Source organism: Thamnophis sirtalis, unplaced genomic scaffold, assembly GCF_051295495.1.
Source record: "Thamnophis sirtalis isolate CommonGarterSnake01/CBP01778 unplaced genomic scaffold, rThaSir2_p1.2 scaffold_11, whole genome shotgun sequence".
NCBI classification, from domain to species: domain Eukaryota; kingdom Metazoa; phylum Chordata; class Lepidosauria; order Squamata; family Natricidae; genus Thamnophis; species Thamnophis sirtalis.
Window position 1 is genome coordinate 64,115,329 of NW_028261391.1, and position 21,183 is coordinate 64,136,511.

The 21,183-nt window shown below is 39.6% G+C and overlaps 1 protein-coding gene across 3 annotated transcripts in view; it reads left to right on the forward strand.

Moving 5' to 3' along the window:
* LHPP (phospholysine phosphohistidine inorganic pyrophosphate phosphatase) overlaps positions 1–21,183 on the forward strand; it is a 170,824-nt gene that overhangs the window by 22,884 nt on the left and 126,757 nt on the right. For 2 of the 3 annotated variants that reach the window (XM_087725949.1, XM_087725951.1), the window contains exons 2-5: positions 2,846–3,033; positions 6,570–6,723; positions 9,271–9,334; positions 11,493–11,585. In XM_087725949.1, the coding sequence (XP_087582075.1) occupies positions 2,846–3,033; positions 6,570–6,723; positions 9,271–9,334; positions 11,493–11,585 (499 nt within the window). The remainder of the gene's footprint in view (positions 1–2,845; positions 3,034–6,569; positions 6,724–9,270; positions 9,335–11,492; positions 11,586–21,183) is intronic. The other variant, XM_087725950.1, reaches the window with a different exon arrangement.

Consider the following 21,183-nt stretch of genomic DNA (forward strand, 5'->3'; position numbering starts at 1 on the left):
TGGTTTCTTCTTTTTGTATTATTTGCCTTTCCTAATCACAGGTATGTGAATTATCAATTACAGTTAGTGGTTAATTGCCCTTCATAAAGATAGCTATTCTATTTTAAATTAGGCAGTTAATATATTATAACTAATAGCATCCACTTGTATATTATAAATATATCTTCAGTGATTGGAGCAACGAATGTGAGAATTAGTCATGAGCTAATGAAGCCATTGGATAAAGAAGGATAACGTGTACCTAGGGAATAATTATTGTTAATGAATTATGATGTGACCTTCTCAGAACAATGAACAATTGGAGCAACAGTTAAGATGACAGGACTTCACATCTGTTATTCCAAATATAGGGTAAACTGGAATATAAGCATAATCAACATACACACGCCCAGCCTCACACATACTCAAAAACAAAACAAATATGCTAAGTGGAATTATATGCAGTTCAAAGTACTTCGCAAACCTCAGTTATATTTTCATATATCGAAAAAAATTACTGCATGTGAAACTTTGCCTGGATTCTATGATTGCCTGATTATTTTTTATACTTAAGTGAGCACAAAAAAAATGTGGGCCGAATCCAATCTTCTCAGATGGTATGTCTCTACTGGTTGAATTACCCTGATAATTTGCTGTCTTGGGTAGAAAACTTCTTTTTTTAAAAAAATATATACTTTTTTTATTTTCCACTTTCATAACATACAATCACATGTATACTATTACATAGCCAATATCCTATTGTATTAAGTAGTAATTACATCAATTCCTCTTGCCATCAACGCCCAGAAAGATAAAAACCCATTATTAGCTCTTCTGCTCTCCATACACCTCTTTCTTCTACCTCTCTCCTACCTCCTTTCTTCCCTCCATCATCCTTTCCTACTCTACTTCCCCTTCCTTTCTCCTTCTCCTCTCTCTTCATTCCACTCCTCCTTATCCTCCTCATCTTCCCCCCTTACTCTCTCTTCTATCCCTCTCTTCCTATCTTTCTCCTCTGTTTCCCACTCTTCCTCTCATTCACTTGGAGTATTTCAGCTTCTGAGCAAACTCCATTCTATGTTGATGGTATTTATGCTTCCATATCAATATACTTAACATATCTTAGTTTTAAAGAAAAAATAAGGGTAGAAAACTTCTTAATGCAGTGCTTCTTTGAAACAAATTCCCTAGTAGCACAAATATATATTTAAAATTATTTCAAAGAAATAAGGCAGGAATAGTATCCAGATGTATTAGACCCGTGATGGCAAACCTATGGCATGCATTCCACAGGTGGCACACAGAGCCATCTGCTGGCATGCGAGCCATCACCCAGGTCAGCTCTACTGCACATGTGCAGATGCCTCCTGGCAGCCAGCTGATTTTCAAGTCTCTGCTGGGAGAAATGCACACATGTGTGGGGATGGTGGGATGTGTGAGTGCATGCATGTGGGGTGGGGGTGGGGGTTGTGTGCACATGTGTGTGGGGGATGCTCACCACATTTCTGGCTCCAGGAGGCTTCAGGGAAGCCTGCTAGCACTAAAACGGGGAGTGGTGGGGGGGTGCGGCGCTCCCACCCCCAATTTTGGTGCTAGCAGACCTCCCGGAAGCCCCTGGAACTAAAAATAGGGGGTGGAGAGGTTCAGCGCACTCCCACCACCCCCCGATTTTTGTTCCAGGATGCTTCAGGGAGGCCTCCTAACACCAAAACGAGGATCACATGCATATGTGTGTGGGGCAGAGGGAGCGCAGGGGAAGTACATGCATGCGCAGGGGGCAGGACCTGTGGGGGGCATTGCATTATAGATGTCAACACATGCGCATGCGCGCTTTCGGCACCTGAGGAAAAAAAAGGTTCGCCATCAGTGTATTAGACCGTAACTTCTATAATTTTAAATCATTGGATAAATTCAGCTTCGATGAAGGGAGTTATGGTTGAAATGCAAATTAAATTAAATTAAAAGCATGAGACAAGATAAAACAGGATATGGATTTTGATTTCCATTTTTGTTTCATGCCTTCGACAACCAAGCTCTTTTAGGGTAACTGTTGTCTAAATTGCAACTGTGTGTATGAATATACGGCAAACTGGAAGGCGTTCCTAAATTGAAAATGGACAGCATCTGGGATTTATATATCTATCTGGCAATATGATACTGTCCTGGAAAACAGAATATTGCTTTATGTTTGTTTGTTTGTTTGTTTGTTTGTTTGTTTGTTTGTTTGTTTGTTTATTTATTTATTTATTTATTATTGGTACGATTTATAGGCCGCCCAATCCCGGAGGACTCCGGGCGGCTTACAACAAAGGAAGACGGAATAATAAAAATGAAAATAAAAAATAAAAAACAGGTTAAAATGTGCAGTAATTTCAGTAATACAGAAAAGAATGTACATATTTGCACATTTTTCTGAGGGCAGAATAAAATGAAATTCAAAAAGGAAATGAATTACTAATGGTAATGTTTGAACTGGAGTCTCCGAACTGTAAACATATTAAAATATTTAATTTATTAGAAAAAAAACAAGTAAATGGAATTAACGAGGTTGGTTTTGTTGTTGAAATTTGACATCTCACCACTTAAATGGCATTATTAATCATAGTGTTTGTACGGAAACACATTTTTTTTTCTTGAATTCTAACTATTGGTGACAGACAACCAGCGCATATATTTTATTATAAATATGCTAAGCTTGTGTTATAATTATAAAACATAAATGTAAATTACTCATGGTATTGTGATTTACATTTCATGTAATTCTTTTTAACATGTACTTAACTATAAGCTTTGACAGAAATATTCCTTTAAATCCTACATGCTGTATAACTAATTAGCTTAATAATATACCATTTTACTGTCACAGGATCAAGGCATCTGGTCTAAAGCTGCGGTTTTGCACTAATGAAACTCAAGCTACGCGGGAGAAATTTGTGAAAAAGTTGCAGCATTTGGGTTTTGACATCACGGTAAATGAAGTCACTGCTCCGGCACCCGCAGTATGTCGGATTCTGAAGGAGCGCAATCTGAGGCCTCATCTTCTTGTGCATGACGGTTTGCTAATATTTAAATTTTTTTCATATAAAGTGGACTGCAATTAAGTAATTTCAATCTAATATAGGTTCACTTTAGATGTGTATAATTCAGGAATGAAACTCTTAGATTCTCCTACTAGTTTTGGATTAATGATTAGATTAAGACAACTGGAAGTCAAAATAGCAATAGCAATAGTTAGACTTATATACCGCTTCATTGGGCTTTCAGCCCTCTCTAAGCGGTTTACAGAGTCAGCATATTGCCCCCAACAACAATCCGGGTCCTCGTTTTACCCACCTCGGAAGGATGGAAGGCTGAGTCAACCTTGAGCCTAGTGGGATTTGAACAGCCAAACTGCTGAACTGCAGTCAGCTGAAGTAGCCTGCAGTGCTGCATTTAACCACTGCGCCACCTCGGCTCAGAACAAAACAGAGCAAAAATCCCAAAACTAATCATGAAAGTGAGCAGATGGGGTGATAACTAGATAATAAAATGGCCCACTTAGGATGAACATCTGACCTTTCATAATCCATGTTTTCTGAAGTCGTGAAGCTGAGTATGGGGTGAACGTTCTTACCTCCTATCCTGTGCCAACTTTTCATTGAAGATCTTGGCATGTGTTCCAATTCCTTGGTTTGTTAACTGAAGTAAGTAATCTGCATTTTGGTTTAATGTCTTCGAAAATCTTCATGAATGAGCTTGCACAGGATAGGAGTAAAATTGGTTACCTGACCTTAGTATCTTCGCACCAAAACTTGTACACAGTATGTATAAACTTGTACTGCTGTCATATCTGACACTTGTCCGCCTGCTGCCAATTACCTCCACTAGACCGATTAGATCCCACAGATTAGGCCTCCTCCAAATTCCATCTGCCGGCCAGTGTCGACTGGCAACTACCTGGAGAAGAGCCTTCTCTGTGGCTGCTCCGACCCTCTGGAACGAACTCCCCGTGGAGATTCGAACCCTCACCACCCTCCAGGCCTTCCGCAAAGCCCTTAAAACCTGGCTGTTCCGACAGGCCTGGGGCTAAAGAACCGTTGCCCCCGTCTCGAATGGTATGACTGTCGTGTGTTTTAAATTATGCATTGTTTTGTGTCGTTTTTAATTTTGTCTGTATCACCCCTTCCCTGGTTTGAGTTGTGAGCCGCCCTGAGTCCCCTTCGGGGGAAAAGGGCGGCATATAAATAAAATAAACATTCTAAACATTCTAAACATTGTTTCTAAATTCATAAAATAGGTCCTTTTCCTTTTTTACTTCAAACAAATATGGAAAAATACTTAAGGTTGTTTTCTGTTCTTTCATATTGGAGAACAATAAAGTTAAAACCTTCACGATATTTCTTGTAATTTACAAGCAATTTTATTGTGCTTACTCTTGGATAATGTAAGCATTCTAAGAAAGTCTTCCAAAATGTTTTCTACTTGAAGCATTAAAACAAAACAAAAACTCAGCCTTCTTTTTAGGCTTCTGCTTTGCAACTACATGCAATTTAGTTATCTTGAAATTCCAAAACATGACTTGAGGGAGTTAGATGTATCCTCTTTGTTTAAGCTTCATTCTTGTCAATTGAACTGCAACCACAAGATATCAGGTTGACAGTAAAAGACAATGGTTTCCTTACCATCTCTTAGAGACACATTTACCGTATATACTCAAGTATAAGCCGAGTTTTTCAGCCCACTTTTTGGGCTGAAAAAAGCCGCCTCGGCTTATACTCGAGTCAGTGAAAAATTTGCCCGAAATGGAGGAGAAAAAGGGGCGGGACCATGCCGCTGGGTGACACTCGTGAATGGCCCGGCGCCCCTGTGAGTTTCCCCTCCCTCTGTGTCAGTTTGCCGTGCAGCGCGCACCACTCCATCCCCCCTCCTCACGTTCTAATGTAATGCAGGGCTGTCTTACGATTTCCCTTCCTCCCCCTCCTGCCGCTCTGCAACAATGTCCCACCTCCTCCTTTTTATGGCAAGCAGCCACATAGCGATGTCCCACCTCCTCTGGTACAGTGATCCAATGATAGGAATCACTGTGCCGTGTGTCATAGGAGGCGGGACATCGCTCCCGCGGCTGCACGGGACAAAAGAGCCAAGGTGGCGCAGTGGTTAAATGCAGCACTGCAGGCTACTGCTAGATCAGCAGGTCAGCGGTTCAAATCTCACCGGCTCAGGGTTGACTCAGCCTTCCATCCTTCCGAGGTGGGTAAAATGAGGACCCAGATTGTTGGGGGCAATATGCTGACTCTCTGTAAACCGCTTAGAGAGGCCTGAAAGGCCTATGAAGCGGTATATAAGTCTACTACTATTGCTATTGCTATCATCACAGCGGGACATCAGCATCATGAGGTGAGTGAAGTATTTCATTGAATACACCGGTAAAAAAAATCTATTTTTATTTTTGAAATTTACCGGTAGCTGCTGCATTTCCCACCCTAGGCTTATACTCGAGTCAATAACTTTTCCAGTTTTTTGTGGTAAAATTAGGTGCCTCGGCTTATATTCGGGCCGGCCTATACTCGAGTATATATGGGTATTTGATTTCCAAGCTATCAAAGCCATTTTCAAAAGATTTCTGGTTTCTGGGCAAGATTTTTGGAAATGGAAATGTCAGGTGCGAGAAGTCAGGATAGAATCCAAAAAAGTACTAAGTGTTTAGTTCATGCTACCTGTATACAAGAATCTGCACTGCTAACATTCAAGGAGAATTGGCACCAGATAAGAGTCAATGGACTTAGGTCTCCAGGGGCATAGAAATTTCAAACTGATGATGAGTTTGACCCCACCCTTAGGCTCATCCCGATCATTTCCTATAGACAAGGCATTCAGGATACCTGGCGTGCATTTTTCATTTCTTATCAATTAGCCTGTATTTTGATCCCCCTGAACATGCTCCCTCTACACTTTCTACACATTTGTTTTGCATTTATTTATCAGAAAAAAATTAGATTTTCTGAGGTTTGTTAATAACTCTTTTCTATGGAGGTGGACAATACTGTTTTAGCTGTACTGGACAAAATCGAGTAAGTTTTTGGTTTATGAAGTAACATTTATACTGTACCCTTTGAGGGAGAGAATATGAAATTCTGGTAATGTTTGAACTGCTTTTAGCTCAATAGTTCTAGATTAATATGAACTTGGAAATAAGTATAAGAAATATGTATGTATGTATGTATGTATATTGTATTGTATTGTATTGTATTGTATTGTATAATTATATTATATTATATTATATTATATTATATTATATTATATTATATTATATTATATTATATTATATTATATTATATTATATTATATTATATTATATTATATTATATTATATTATATTATATTATATTATATTATATTTATTATATTATATTATATTATATTATATTATATTATATTATATTATTATATTATATTATATTATATTATATTATATTATATTATATTATATTATATTATATTATATTATATTATATTATATTATATTATATTATATTATATTATATTATATTATATTATATTATATTATATTATATTATATTATATTATATTATTATATTATTACTCCTTAGATCTCATTCCTGAATTTGCTGATATTGATAAAACAAATCCTAATTGTGTAGTAATTGGAGATGCAGCAGACAACTTTTCTTACAAAAATCTGAATGATGCTTTCCGAGTTCTCATAAGCCTGGAAAATCCAGTTCTGCTGTCTTTGGGAAGAGGGTAAGTTAATAAGTAGAGCTCTGAAAATGTTTTTAAAATAGTAACGTTTGTTTGATGTCCACAACCTTTTCCAATCCTAACTGCCTTCTTGCAAGTTTGTAAGTTGTCCAAGGATATCTCTCAACTGCGTTCTGAAGAAAAATGCAAAGGATTAATTGACTTTTCTCTTCGTTTAGTCAATTTTGACATCTGTATGTCAATCAAAAGAGTTTTGTCCCAGTCTTCCCATCTTTCTGATACATGGTGGTTCATGGTGTCCTATAATAGTAGGGCAACTCTTGCTGTCCTTGTGTTAGGCTAAAAAAGGGCTAGTAAGATAAAACTGGTATAAACTGCCAATTTTCTTTTCTGAACCTATTTAAATTATTTTTTGCTATGGATGTTAATGTTCTTTGTCATACTTTCCTCATACCTTCCTCTTTTTTATTGTGCGCCTATATCTCTTTTGTCAATGTACAGGTAGTCCTCGACTTATGACTGCCCACTTAATAACTGTTTGAAGTTACGACCAACACTCCCCCTAAAAACTATCTGTGACCCAATTTAAAAGTTTTAACAGTTAGCAATAGCAATAGCAGTTAGACTTATATACCGCTTCATAGGGCTTTCAGCCCTCTCTAAGCGGTTTACAGAGTCAGCATATCGCCCCCACAGTCTGGGTCCTCATTTCACCCACCTCGGAAGGATGGAAGGCTTGAGCCGGTGAGATGAAAATTTTTTTTTAAATTTTTAAAAACTTTTTTTAAAAAAATTACCTCTTCAAAATCTTGATGCGTCTTATACTCCGGTGCGTCTTATACTCCGAAATATACGGTAGCTGGTGATTATGGTTGAGAGCTAGATGCAAAATGGTGATCATTAAACAATGGGTCAGGAGGCTGTTGGAGAAGGGGTTTGTCTCAGTCTGCCTTTCCTAATTCATCACTTGAATTGCTGTTTAGTTGCATCCAATAGCAGGACTATCTATCTCTTCATCATTATATTAGACAAAAAGGACTAGTAAGTAAACTTGGATTTCTCTATCTATATTTGTATACAGCATTAAAGGAACCAAGCTTGAATATTTTTAAGTAGGAAAATGAATCTAAAATGTCACTAAACTGTCTCTGAGATTCAAGTATATGAATTCCATAATTGTTCAAGTACAGCAGAAGTCATGAGTTCTTCAGAAATCCTTATCAAATCTTTAAGAATATACAGGAACGTATTTTTGGAAACATCTTTTTTTATTATTATAAAAACATTCAAATATTTAGAATTTGTTTAGAATTTGTTTAGCAGGGGATTGGACTGGAAGACCTCCAACGTCCCTTCTATGTCAGTTATCCTGCATTCTGTAAAACTCAAAATATTGTTTTGATATACAATCAAGAGAAGTCCTAATTAAGGAATTCTGTGGAAAGCAATCTAATGCAAGGAGGGTAATCATTTCCAAATAAATTAAAATAATCATTTGCAAACACTCTTAAACTTGGTAGGATTTCTAAGTAATATTAAATCTCACTGATATTCTTATATCTTTATGTTAGCTGTACCATGTACCAGCTGTACTTCTACTTATTGCTTCATACAGAGATGTAAGAAGAAAGTAGGAATCATGATGGTGGTGAACTGTGTCAAGCATACTAAGTGGAATATATTTCATAATTCAGCTTTCTCTTGTAAGATCTTATACAGATCACAACTGTGATTGAGTTGCGAGTGCTGATGGTGTGGGTTTTGCCTTCCATTCAATGCCCTCTCAGCCACTTTTCTCATGAGTTACTAATATTATGTAAAGTATAAGTGTTAATAATGTTTATTTCTTTAACTTGCTTTAGGGGGGAAAAAACGCAGAATTCTTTCGTCTAAAGTTTTAGTGTATGCTCTTGACTGAAGCAGAATGCTGTCCTTGTGAAAATGGAATGATTTACATTTAGCATCTGTTTTGGGTTGAAAGTGGGAATTGGCTTTGTAATTTCCTCTGTCATGCCACTGTCAGAAAATTAAGCTGTTTACGCTAGACTATAGAAGGTTAATGGCTGTTCTAGCAAAGGTCAAGCGGTCACTTTAAAGAGAGGCTTTGCTGATTAATCGAAAATGGCAGAAGGATATAGCATAAAATCTTATCTGACTGCTCATCCTATGCATTTTTGCTCCTTACCTATTTGTTTAGGAACGTTAAAAAACACTCGAATTGTACAGTTCTCCCTTTTTATTGTTCTAATAAAAGGAAAAAAAGAAAGGGATCTACTGAGTCATATTTTGAACGTTTGCTAAAGAAAGTCAGCTGCTGAGCTTCTTCATCACCAAACATAGTTATTTGGAATAAGTCCCCCCCTTAGCATTTGCAAAGAAATTGCGATTAGAGTGAGCTTGCCAGCTTAGATAGCGAGTCCAAGGCTTTTTGCAATGCTGGTTTGATTCTGTCAGTGATATGTGCTATGATCAAAGCCATTTATAATAAGAGAAGATAATATTGCTAAGAATATGTAGTAGTAACAGGGAATTTGGAACAATTGCTAACTCTCTGGATTACACTTTAAATCTGCATATTTTCAATTTCAGACGCTATTATAAAGAAACAGATGGACTAAAACTAGATGTCGGAGCATATATGAAAGCCCTGGAGGTATTTATTTATTTTTAGTAGATAATGTGCTTTAGTCCAGCAAAAGTGTCCTAATGTATTTGTTTATTTTATTAAAACATTTATATACCACTAAACATGTGCATATTACTAAATATGTTACCATATTACTGTAGGACACAGGACCTAGCCAGAAAAAAGAGGATCTTTTAAAAAAAACCAAGAATTTTCAACTAATTCAAAACATGGCAATTTTTTTGGCCAAGACAAGTCTTTGATCTCATAGTCTTAAACATCTTCCTTGATGGGATAGAATAGAATAGAATTCTCTATTGGCCAAGAGTGATTGGACACACAAGAAATTTGTCTTTGGTGCATGTGCTCTCGGTGTACATAAAAGAGAAGATACATTTGTCAAGAATAATAAAGTAAAATAATGATAGTCATAAGGTACAAATAAGCAATCAAATCATATTAGGAAACAATTAATATAAATTGTAAGGATACAAGAAACAAAGTTACAGTCATGCAGTCATAAGTGGGAGGAGATGGGTGATAGGAACGATGAGAAGATTAATAGTAGTGCAGACTTAGTAAATAGTTTGACAGTGTTGAGGGAAGTATTTGTTTAGCAGAGTGATGGCGTTCAGGAAGAAATTGTTCTGGTGTCTAGTTGTTCTGGTGTGCAGTGCTCTATAGCTTTGTTTTCAGGGTAGGAGTTGAAACAATTTATGTCCAGGAGAGGTCTGTAAATATTTGCCCAGCCTTCTTTTTGACTTGTGCAGTATACAGGTCCTCAATAGAAGACAGGTTGGCAGTAATTGTATTTTCTGCAATTCTAATTATCCTCTGAATAGCAATAGCAATAGCAGTTAGATTTATATACCGCTTCATAGGGCTTTCAGCCCTCTCTAAGCGGTTTACAGAGTCAGCATATTGCCCCCACAGTCTGGGTCCTCATTTCACCCACCTTGGAAGGATGGAAGGCTGAGTCAACCTTGAGCCGGTGAGATTAGAACCGCTGAACTGCAGATAACAGTCAGCTGAAGTGGCCTGCAGTACTGCACCCTAACCACTGCGCCACCTCGGCTCTGAAGTCTGTGTCTGTCTTGTTTGGTTGCAGAAACAAACCAGACATGGATGTGTGTAGCCAACCACAGTTCAGAGTGCTGATGCTTACATCAAACCTTTTTCCAAGTGGGATTGGTTGTGTACATATAACATGAACGGAGCATCTGGAGCTTATGACCTCAATTAGGATCGGAACTTTGATGCTTAATTTGAAATATTTAAATGGCTCTACTTGTTCCCAGAATTGTTCTTCTGGTCTTCTGCTTAGACCAAGGTTGTTGAACATAATAGGCTGTTGTGGCCCGGCAGGAGCCGTTGGAGCTGCCACCAGACTCCGACAGCGAGGGGCCCTATGAGTCGGCCCTGGAGGATGTGGAGGACCCTGGACAGGGTTCCGACTCCGAGCAGGGCGCAGAGAGACTGGTTGGCCACCAGGTGGCGCCTGAGCCTTGGATCAGTGGGGAGGAGACAAGAGAGAGCGATCCAGAAAGCAACAGTGAGTTGTTCTGGGATGCACTCCGTCGAAGGGCTACTCGGCGTCAAGAACAACTACGTAATTACAGGATGTAATCACACTCAGCTGATGGTCATTAAGCTCCTCTCCAGACTATAAAAGAGACTGCTTGTGCCACGCCCTTCTTGCAGAAGTCAACGCTTGGACTAAAGAGAAACGAACTTGGCAGGCTGGATTGCTGCCAGAGTTTGTTTGCATTGCTGCCAAGGTGTCGGACTTGCTGCCAAGGTCCTTATCTGTTTGTTTATTTGGCTTTCAGCCACCGAGAGTCTAGTCTTGTTATTAAAGGACATTCTATTTTACGCTTGTCTCGGCTTTCATTACTGGACGGAGGAGGGGGTCAGAATACTAGGCTATATGAAAGAACAGCAGAATCTTTCTCCCTCTGATAAATTCCCTATGCATTCCCTTGTATCATCAAAAATGCGTCTTCAAAAAATTGGACATAATCCCTGGAGATTATTCTTGATATTGCTACAAATAGTATTTCTCCCTTAAGATGTGTTTTAGAATGTTAGCATCATTTCAATGTCAATAGCTTGGAAGCAAGTAATGTGTGTAAATCAGACACTTTTGTTTTGAAAGTAACAGTGTTATTTTTGTCCTATTGCCTAGTACGCCTGTGATATTCAAGCTGAGGTGGTGGGAAAACCAGCCAAAATGTTTTTCCAGTCAGCTTTGACGGAAATGGGCATTGAACCTCACCAGGTAAGATTTCCGAACATTGTCAGAGTTGATTTTACCTTTCCTAGGATGGAAACGGGAGGATAATATAATTCATTGGGGAAGACATATGAAACCAATTCAGTTGCACAAAAATGTATTGAATTTGCAGGAAACAGCTTTGAAAATAAAACTTGCTTCACTTCACTTCCCTCATGTTAAATTGTTCATACAAGCAGATAATAAACATGTAGAAAGGTTTCTAAAGGTTTCCCATTGGCACTGGAATATTATGTGAAGCTGAATTCTTTGTTCCAACCAGTGGCCAGAGATAAAATTAATGCTCAGTGATAGGGTAGTTATAATGAAAAGTTATATCCTCTCTCCCAAGAAGCAGTAATAATTTACTTGATTATAAAGAGCCGAGGTGGCGCAGTGGTTAGGGTGCAGTACAGTGGTGGGTTTCAAAGTTTTTTGAACCTACTCTGTGGGTGTGGCCTCCTTTGTGGGAGTGGCTTGCCGGCCATGTGACCTGGTGGGAGTGGCTTGCCAGCCATGCGTTTTCTTTCTCTTTCTCTCTCTCTCTCTCTCTCTCTCTCTCTCTCTCTCTCTCTCTCTCTCTCTCTCTCTCTCTTCCTTCCTTTTGTCTCTGTTCCTTTTTTCTTTTCATCTCTTTCTCACTCTTTCTTTTTTCTTTATTTCTTCCTTTCTTTCTCTTTCTCTCTCTCTGTGTGTCAGTCTGTCTGTCTCTGTGTGTGTGTGTGTGTGTCAGTGGTGGGTTTCAAAAATTTTTGGAACCTCTTTTGTAGGTGTGGCCTGCTTTCCAGGTCCACTGGTGGAACCTCTTCAAACCGGTTCGGTAGATTTGACGAACCGGTTCTACCGAATAGGTGCGAACTGGTAGGAACCCAACTCTGGTGCAGTACTGCAGGCCACTTCAGCTGACTGTTATCTGCAGTTCGGCTGTTCAAATCTCACTGGCTCAGGGTTGACTCAGCCTTCCATCCTTCCGAGGTGGGTGAAAAGAGGACCCGGATTGTTGTTGGGGGCGATATGCTGACTCTATAAACCGCTTAGAGAGGGCTGAAAGCCTTATGAAGCGGTATATAAGTCTAACTGCTATTGCTATTGCTATTGATGAAAATTATGAAGAATGCTCCTGCCAAAACTACTGAATATAGTTATTCGGTAGCATGTACATTCATTTAAATTATATAAGTAATAGACTAAAGAGACATCATTAAATAAGCAAAAATCTTAGGATATTTATTATTTTTTTCTTCTTTTAAAATCTATTTTATAATGTAAACAAAACCAAAGAAATATCTTTAAATAAGTAATAATCTAAGGAAATATATTATTTTTCTTTCTGTTTTTATTGTCCTTTATAATGTAAGCTGTCCCATGAATCCTGAATTAATCTTCAATTCAAGTACTTACTTCAAATATTCAGCAGAATTATTAAACAGAGTCGAGGTGGCGCAGTGGTTAAGGTGCAGTACTGAAGGCCACTACAGCTGACTGTTATCTGCAGTTCAGCGGTTCTAATCTCACCGGCTCAAGGTTGACTCAGCCTTCCATCCTTCCGAGGTGGGTGAAATGAGGACCCAGACTGTGGGGGCGATATGCTGATTCTGTAAACCGCTTAGAGAGGGCTGAAAGCCCTATGAAGCGGTATATAAGTCTAACTGCTATTGCTATTGCTATTATAGATCATATAACTACAGTAGATCTTGCTTTGCCAGAAGAAGCTTCTTTGATGAGAAGCTAAATATCTTCAAGAAAAAACAAAAAAAAATCAAGTTGCCTCTTGAAAAAGCACCTCTAGGACATTTTGCTTCATTTGTATCAAAACTGGGGATAAGTTCAAACCTGACTGATGGGTTGATTAATTAGGTGTTATCAGATTAGTGTTGACTAATCTGATTAGATCACATGCATGGATTCCCTTTTAAGTGTCTCAGACTTCATTGCTGCTGTAGTCAAATTCATCCGAGGTGGCGCGGTGGTTAGAGTGCAGTACTGCAGCCACTTCAGCTGACTGTTAGCTGCAGTTCAGCGGTTCAAATCTCACCGGCTCAAGATTGACTCATCCTTCCATCCTTCCGAGGTGGGTGAAATGAGGACCCAGACTGTGGGGGTGATATACTGACTCTGTAAACCGCTTAGAGAAGGTTGAAAGCCCTATGAAGTGGTACATAAGTCTAACTGCTATTGCTATTGCTATCCGTCTTGCCATTGATCATTCTCTTTCTCCTTCAATGTTTTGGATTTGCCAAAATACAATAGATTGCCATTTATTACAATACAATAGTTGAAGTCTCATTAGCGCTCTCAGGGAGATTCCTGGGTTGATTTCTTCTAGGATCCAGTTGCTGGTTTTCCTGGCCGTCCATGGTAGTTTAATAAAGTTTCAAAGTTTAATAACACTTGTATGCCGCCCAATCCGGGCGGCTAACAATACAAATAAATCAAAAAGAAGGGAAGGAAAGAAGAGATAGATTTAAAAACACACCATGCACTCCATTCCAAGTGGGGCTGGACCATATTTTGGGGTCAACAGCCCCAGGCCTGCCGGAACAGCCAGGTTTTAGTGGCTTTACGGAAGGCCGAGAGAGTGGGAAGGGTCCGGATCTCTGCAGGGAGATCATTCCACAGGACCGGGTAAGCTACAGAGAAAGACCTCCCCCGAGTAGTCGCCAACCGGCATTGCCCGGTCGACGGTACCCGAAGGAGGCCCAATCTGTGAGATCTTATAGGTCGCTGGGAGGTATGTGGCAGGAGGCGGTCCTGTAGGTATCCAGGTCCTAAGCCATGTAGGATACCCTTCAAAGTTTTCCATAGTGCCATAATGTTGGTGATGTTTGTATCCTGTTTCGTCCAATATCTACCTTTTCAATCCATAGAGCATCACAGGGATTTTTTTTCCTGCCTGACCTAATTAAGGCCAATATTGTAAGTCAAGTAAAGATTTTTGTGTCGAAAATTGTCTAAATGTGGCATATTCCTAAATGCTTGCCAATGGTGTTGAGAAGCTCATTGTCCTAGCATCACCAGGTTGCACGAAAACTTAAGGTATGTATCAAATTGTAAGTTCAGTTCATGTCACACAGGTATTGTTTGTTTGTTTGTTTATTATACTTGTATGCTGCCCTATTCCCGGGGGACTCAGGGCGGCTAACAAACAAGTGCGGAAGGGGGAAATACAAAAAACAAACAAGACAACAACAAGATGCACAAAACAGATTAAAAACAACACAACGGTCACAGCAATTCAAGTGGGGCTGGGAACTCATCAGCCCCAGGCCTGCCGGAATAGCCAGGTCTTGACGGCTTTGCGGAAAGCCAGAAGGGTGGTGAAGGTCCGAATCTCCACGGGGAGATCGTTCCAAAGGGCCGGAGCAGCCACAGAGAAGGCCCTCCCCCGAGGGGTCGACAGTCGACATTGGCTAGCTGATGGTATTCGGAGGAGGCCCAATCTGTGGGATCTAGTCTTTATTTTATTACCCTACTGACATGCACATAAAGTGTCTTTTCCAAGTAGCCGATTACCTCTCTCAGACCAATTAGATCGCACAGGTTAGGTCTCCTCCGGATTCCATCTGCCAGCCAATGTCGGCTGGCAACTCCCCGGGGGAGAGCCTTCTCTGTTGCAGCTCCAGCCCTCTAGAACGAGCTCCCTGTTGAGATCCGGACCCTTACTACCCTCCCGGCCTTCCGCAAAGCCACCAAGTCCTGGCTGTTCCAGCAGGCTGGGGGGGGGGGGGTGCTGAGAAGTATTTACCTCCACGGAAATTGTGAATGTTGGTTTTGTTTTTAATATGTTGTCTTTGTCTCGTTTTCCCCCTTGTCTTTTGTGAGCCGCCCGGAGTCCTCCGGTAGTGGGCGGCATACAAGATAGATAGATAGATAGATGGATGGATGGATGGATGGATGGATGGATGGATGGATGGATGGATGGATGGATGGATGGATGGATGGATAGATAGATAGATAGATAGATAGATAGATAGATAGATAGATAGATAGATAGATAGATAGATGATAGATAGATAAATAAATAAATAAATCTAATTGGTCGTAGGGAGGTAATTGGCAGGTAGCTACTAGAGTACGTCATATGGCTTTCCCCTAAAAATGCCCCCAGGGGTTCTTTTTAAGTATTGATACAACTTAGCATCTTTTTCCGAAAGTAAGTTTAATTGGTCAATTAGATTGTTTAAAATCTAGATATCTCTAAATTTCGTGAGATGACATTCTTCCCGAAAATGGCACTTGTTCTGTGATATTTTCAACCAGTCGGCTATTTCAAGCCCACTCTCTTGTTCTTTCTTTCTAGCTATCTCTCGGTTAAGCTATTTGTTTTGCTTGGTGTAATCTTCCTTCTCGGTTCAACCCTTCAACATTCTTAACAGTTTTTGTTGTGCTTCTCTAGACATTTTCCAATTTGTTGCTATCTTTCTGGCAATGAGTTGGCTAAGTCTGAACACAGTTTCCACTTGTACTAATCCATTAATCCCAGCTCTGAAAACCTGACAAGACAAAAATCTTTAAAAAAATATATCAGTAAAATGTATTGGTTAAAAAAAAAGAAGTGGAAAGATTTTGAAAGAATTCTGTAGAGTGATTGCTTTAAAAAGCAATATAATTGAGAAACTGTGCAACAAAACCAGAATGTAGACATGGTAAAGATATAGAAAGGAAACTCCAAACACACCATGGTTGCTTCCTTTGGATTCTTGCCTTCATAAGAACAAACTGTCTTTTCTGTGCTTGGCTTCCAGAACTTAGAAGCAAGGTTGGTTTCAGGGTGTTTTAACAGATGCTAGCTTGATAGAATGACTGACTTACAAGTTAAATAAAATGTAGATGTTCAAACTTCAAGCCAGCTGTGTGTGCCTGCACTGCCTGAAGCTAGATGCGGGTTTCATTTTTATTCTCCAATTGAAATTTTGTTGAATTGGGGAGATTGGAAGGGGTAATTCTTTAGGTTCTCTAACTTGCTTAAAATATTTTTGTATTTACGTATGTCTCAGAATTTCTCAGAAATTACAGATAACTTGCTGCTTGTGTGTGTGAGGGATAATGGATATGTGTAAGAGATGCTGCGTGGGTCAAATAGGGTACTCAGATTTGGCACAGATCAAGAAGAATGCATGGACGTTGCAGGGGTGTGTGAGACATACCTTGTCAAGTAGGGATACTGTTCTGACCCCCACCTTGCTCGTTCAGAAACGACAGCCACACACAGCTTGCAAAGGAATGTTTTATCAGTCCCGGCTTTTGCTGGCTGCGAACCCAAAATAAACATAGATAAATTCTCTGGCAAAAAGTTAAACAGCAAAACAGGTTTATATAAAGCAAATCACTTATCCAAGTGCTTCTTTTCAATGATTGCAAACAAACAGACACTTGACTAGGACAGGCACGGAATGGAATGAATGTTGACCTCTGCAACTAGGGTGTGGCACCATCAGTCTTTTATCCGCAGGAGGAGATCCTTAACGAGCCACAGCTGCTTGTTATCTTCTCCTGTGAGCATCCTGAAACCACTCACAGGAGGTTTCTGTGTCAGAGTCTGATAGCAGCTCCAAAGGCTGCTACCGAACCACAACAAGGTGCTATGCAGGTGTGGGTTAGGAAGGTAGCTTGGGGATATTAATGCAGATCAGAGATGGCACATGGGGGGAGGGCAGCACAGATTAGGGTGTATGTGCAAGAAGTGCTGGATGCAGCACAGGTAGGTGAAGTGTGCCGGATGGTGGCATAGACTGGGGAGGATGCACAGGGATTCCTTCCTCCCTGTTCCCCCCTCCCTCTGTTCCCAGCAGGTAGGTAAACGGCTGCTTCTGAGTGGAGAAGGGATTGCAAGACTGGCTTGGAAACTGTCAGAGAATATTCAGAGAATATTGATAAGGAACATAATGACGATAATATGACCACAGCAGCAGCCCAGAAATGCAGCAGCAGCACTGAAGCAGCCCTACCATTCTCAAATGTCATTTCTGGGTCATGGGTGCCAGATTTTGGACACATTCTGTAAATTGGCCTGTTAGAATATTATTTGCATTTGAGATACAAAAAAAGGTTGCCCTGTGATACATCATTTTGTCCAATTAAAGGTATATATTGGCTTTTCTGGATTTTGGATAACAGTATATTTTTAAAAAACTTTTTATGTGTTTACCTAAAATGTTACATATTTATTTAAGTCAGTGCATCAATATTGCTTTTCCGGCGTGACCCGACAAATGCACGGATGACAAAAGCGTGCCAACAAAACCGCAGTGAGAAAACCGCGACGTCGAAACCGGGCCCACAAAAGCATGATTAGGGTTAAGGTAAGGATTAGGGTTAGGTTCAGGGTTAGGGTTAGAGTTATTACGTTGTTTTCGCATTGTTTGTTGAAGGCGCGCTTTTGTTGGCGCGCTGTTGTGGGCGCAATTTGAACGTCATGGTTTTCTCTCCGCGGTTTTGTTGGCGCGCTTTTGTCGTGCGCGCATTTGTCGGTGAACCCTTTTCCGGTTGTTGTCCAAACTAAATGGAATGCAGAAGGTTGATAATGGCTACTTTATAACACTATGGTCATTATCTGTTAGAGGTATTTTTTTTTTACAAGTTTAGATCAAAATTAATACATTTGATGTTTTATATCAAATTTTTTAATGCTCACTTTTTGAGTGCTTGGGTACCATTTATTTATTGTTGCTACTGAATTTGGGGATCTGGACCATTGCAGCTTTGTTTCTCTCCAATCTATATATAGCATCTACCTCTCTTAAAATCAAAAAGTATATCTTTACTCTCACCCTGATTTAGTTACACCATTCCAACCTTCTTGTTACAGATAATACAATTCAGAATGTGAAAGCACAAATACCATTTTTGTTCATTTGGATCCAGGTTGCTGCTGGAAGTGAAAATATTATCTCCTGCAAAAATGTATCTGAGTGATACTTGGAAAAGACACTTTATGTGCATGTCAGTAGGGTAATAAAATAAAGACTAGAGTGATGACTTTCATCATAAAATGTTCAGGTCCATTTATGTGTTGCACTTAAATATGACATTAACTGCATCATTAAATCACTGTAAATTTCCATCTGTGCTTTGTTAAACTTGTAATAGTCTTCATCTGTCTTCATTTTGCCCCTGTATCATTTTTCGATTGTCTTGCCTCTGTAGTGGCTAAAGTTTGAAATTTTTGGAATTACTTTAATCAATAAAGTGATCACCAATCCTTTCCCTTGATAACTGCTTTGTAAAGTGATCCTGCCTTTGCTTGCTTCAGCTGAGACGTTTTCAACCGACTGGTGGGATGGAAGGGACTCCCTGAAGTCCAATTTTCATTTTAACCTTTCCTGAACAGCTTTAGGGAGAAAAGATTGCTGGAATTACTTTAATGGGAAATTTAAAACTCTTAAAGATAACCAAGCTCTTCTTATGATTCAGTAATATGACAGAGAGTTACCCACCTTTAAAGGTTACAGAAATAGCCTTATGCCGATTATTTTTAAAGTAGTTGTTAACAGTGATTTTTACTGCATTGCGATAATACCAAAATAATGTTAAGGTTCCAATAGCTTCATATCATAATAAATAGCATCTGTTGGTTGTAAATTGTCCTAGTCTAATGAGAATTATAATAGGTTACACAAGTATGTGCCTGCCTCTAGTTTGCTACTTGCAAATTTCTGATAGTGCTAAAAATAGACAAGAAAATGTAAGAATGCAGCTACAGTGGTAATCAAGGTAATTCACTTTTTCTAACGTCACTGTGCTAAATTGAAATCAAGAATATCACTTGCATTGTCTGAGCCATCTGTTTGACACAAGATTCAAGATTTAATGAATTTGTATGCCGCCCAATCCCGAAGGACTCCGGGCGGCTTACATAAAAACAGTTTTAAAAATACTAAAAAATTTAAAATACAAAGACAAAGCAGTTAGAAGAGGTTCCACCTGTGGACCCGAAAAGCAGGCCACACCTACAGAAGAGGTTCCGAAATTTTTTGAAACCCACCACTGGTCCTTGGATAGGATTATTCTACACTATCATGCTCCTATTTATAAAACTCAGTGCCTCTGTGAAAGGTAAGGATGACTACTGCGTTTGTGGTGCAATCAGAACATTGCGTGTGTTGAAGTTGTTTTAACGCAAACCAAAGATGCCTTTTAAAAAACAAGTTTACATCCTATTCTTATGCACGCCAGTGCTGTGTGTGAGGTCATTTAAGGTGGTTCTGACAAGTGTCGTCGGCATCTTCATATCCGGTCACATGGGCGGCAAGCCACTCCCACAAAGGAGGCCACACCCACAGAGTAGGTTCGAGCAATTTTTGAAACCCACCACTGATGATCTCCCACTTTCTAGCCTTGTGCCTTAATCACTAGACCAAACCTACTGATCCTATCAGTCAGTATCCTTTTGGGTTTGTAATATCAGAAGCCTGAGGACTGAGCCGAGGTGGCGCAGTGGTTAAATGCAGCACTGCAGGCTACTTCAGCTGACTGCAGTTCGGCGGTTCAAATCTCACCGGCTCAAGGTTGACTCAGCCTTCCATCCTTCCGAGGTGGGTGAAATGAGGACCCAGACTGTGGGGGCGATATGCTGACTCTGTAAACCGCTTAGAGAGGGCTGAAAGCCCTATGAAGCGCTATATAAGTCTAACTGCTATTGCTATTGCTTTTTTCACCTCTTCCTTTGTCTAAGTGAGACTATTTTGGTGTAAGAAGAAAAAAGAGAAAGAAGAATCTAGTGGTTTTATAATGGCCACAGTCTTAAAGATAATGCATGCCTGTGACATAGGGTTCAGCCTTACATATATGCGCCAGTGAACTCAGGGAGACTTACTTTTGAGTAGACGCATATACTTGTACTATTTGTTTTGTAATACACCTTTTAGTTCTTCTGTTTTCAGAACAGTTTTCCTCACAATAACAGGTTTCGGGAAGTAAATTATTTCTTTACGGTTGATCAGCTCACATTCCACTTTTTCACAATTTCAGAATGACTTAAGTTTGTCGGAAACCACCGTGGTCTTTGTGTAAAATGTGTTGACAAACTTGAATTCTCGTTTTGGCCTTCAGCAAGTAGGTGACCTTTTCAGTTGTATCTTCTCTGCTTCTCTTCCCTTCCTTTCTCTGATTTTTGCTTTCCTATCTTGCCGCCAGAGAAGAAGTTAAACCTAGGTTTGACAGGTAGAGTTTTTTTTTTATTTCCCCTGACAGTCCACCTCTTGACCTCCATCTTCTTGCCAATGATTTTTTTAAATCCTAAATGATTTGGGAATAATTGCTGCTCCTTTAGTGATTATTGCCCTTCACCGATAGTAAATCTGTGAAATCCCAGGAGGCTGGAAGACATGTATGCATGCGTCCACCACAAGCTGGCTTGGATAGGCACCACTGCTCAAGTGCAGCTACGGATGGCCTCCTTACACGAAAACTTTTCTATAAACAAAATGAAGCGTTTTACTCTTATGCCAGCACCTTCTTAATTGCAGCATGAAAGACTTGATTTCCCTGGAAGCCTCCTTATCTGCTTCCCTGTCTCGTATTAAATCTTCCACGGTTTTTTTTTTATAAATTAGGAGAAAACTATTTCTATAAACCCCTTAATAGAAAAGCCATAAAGGAATAT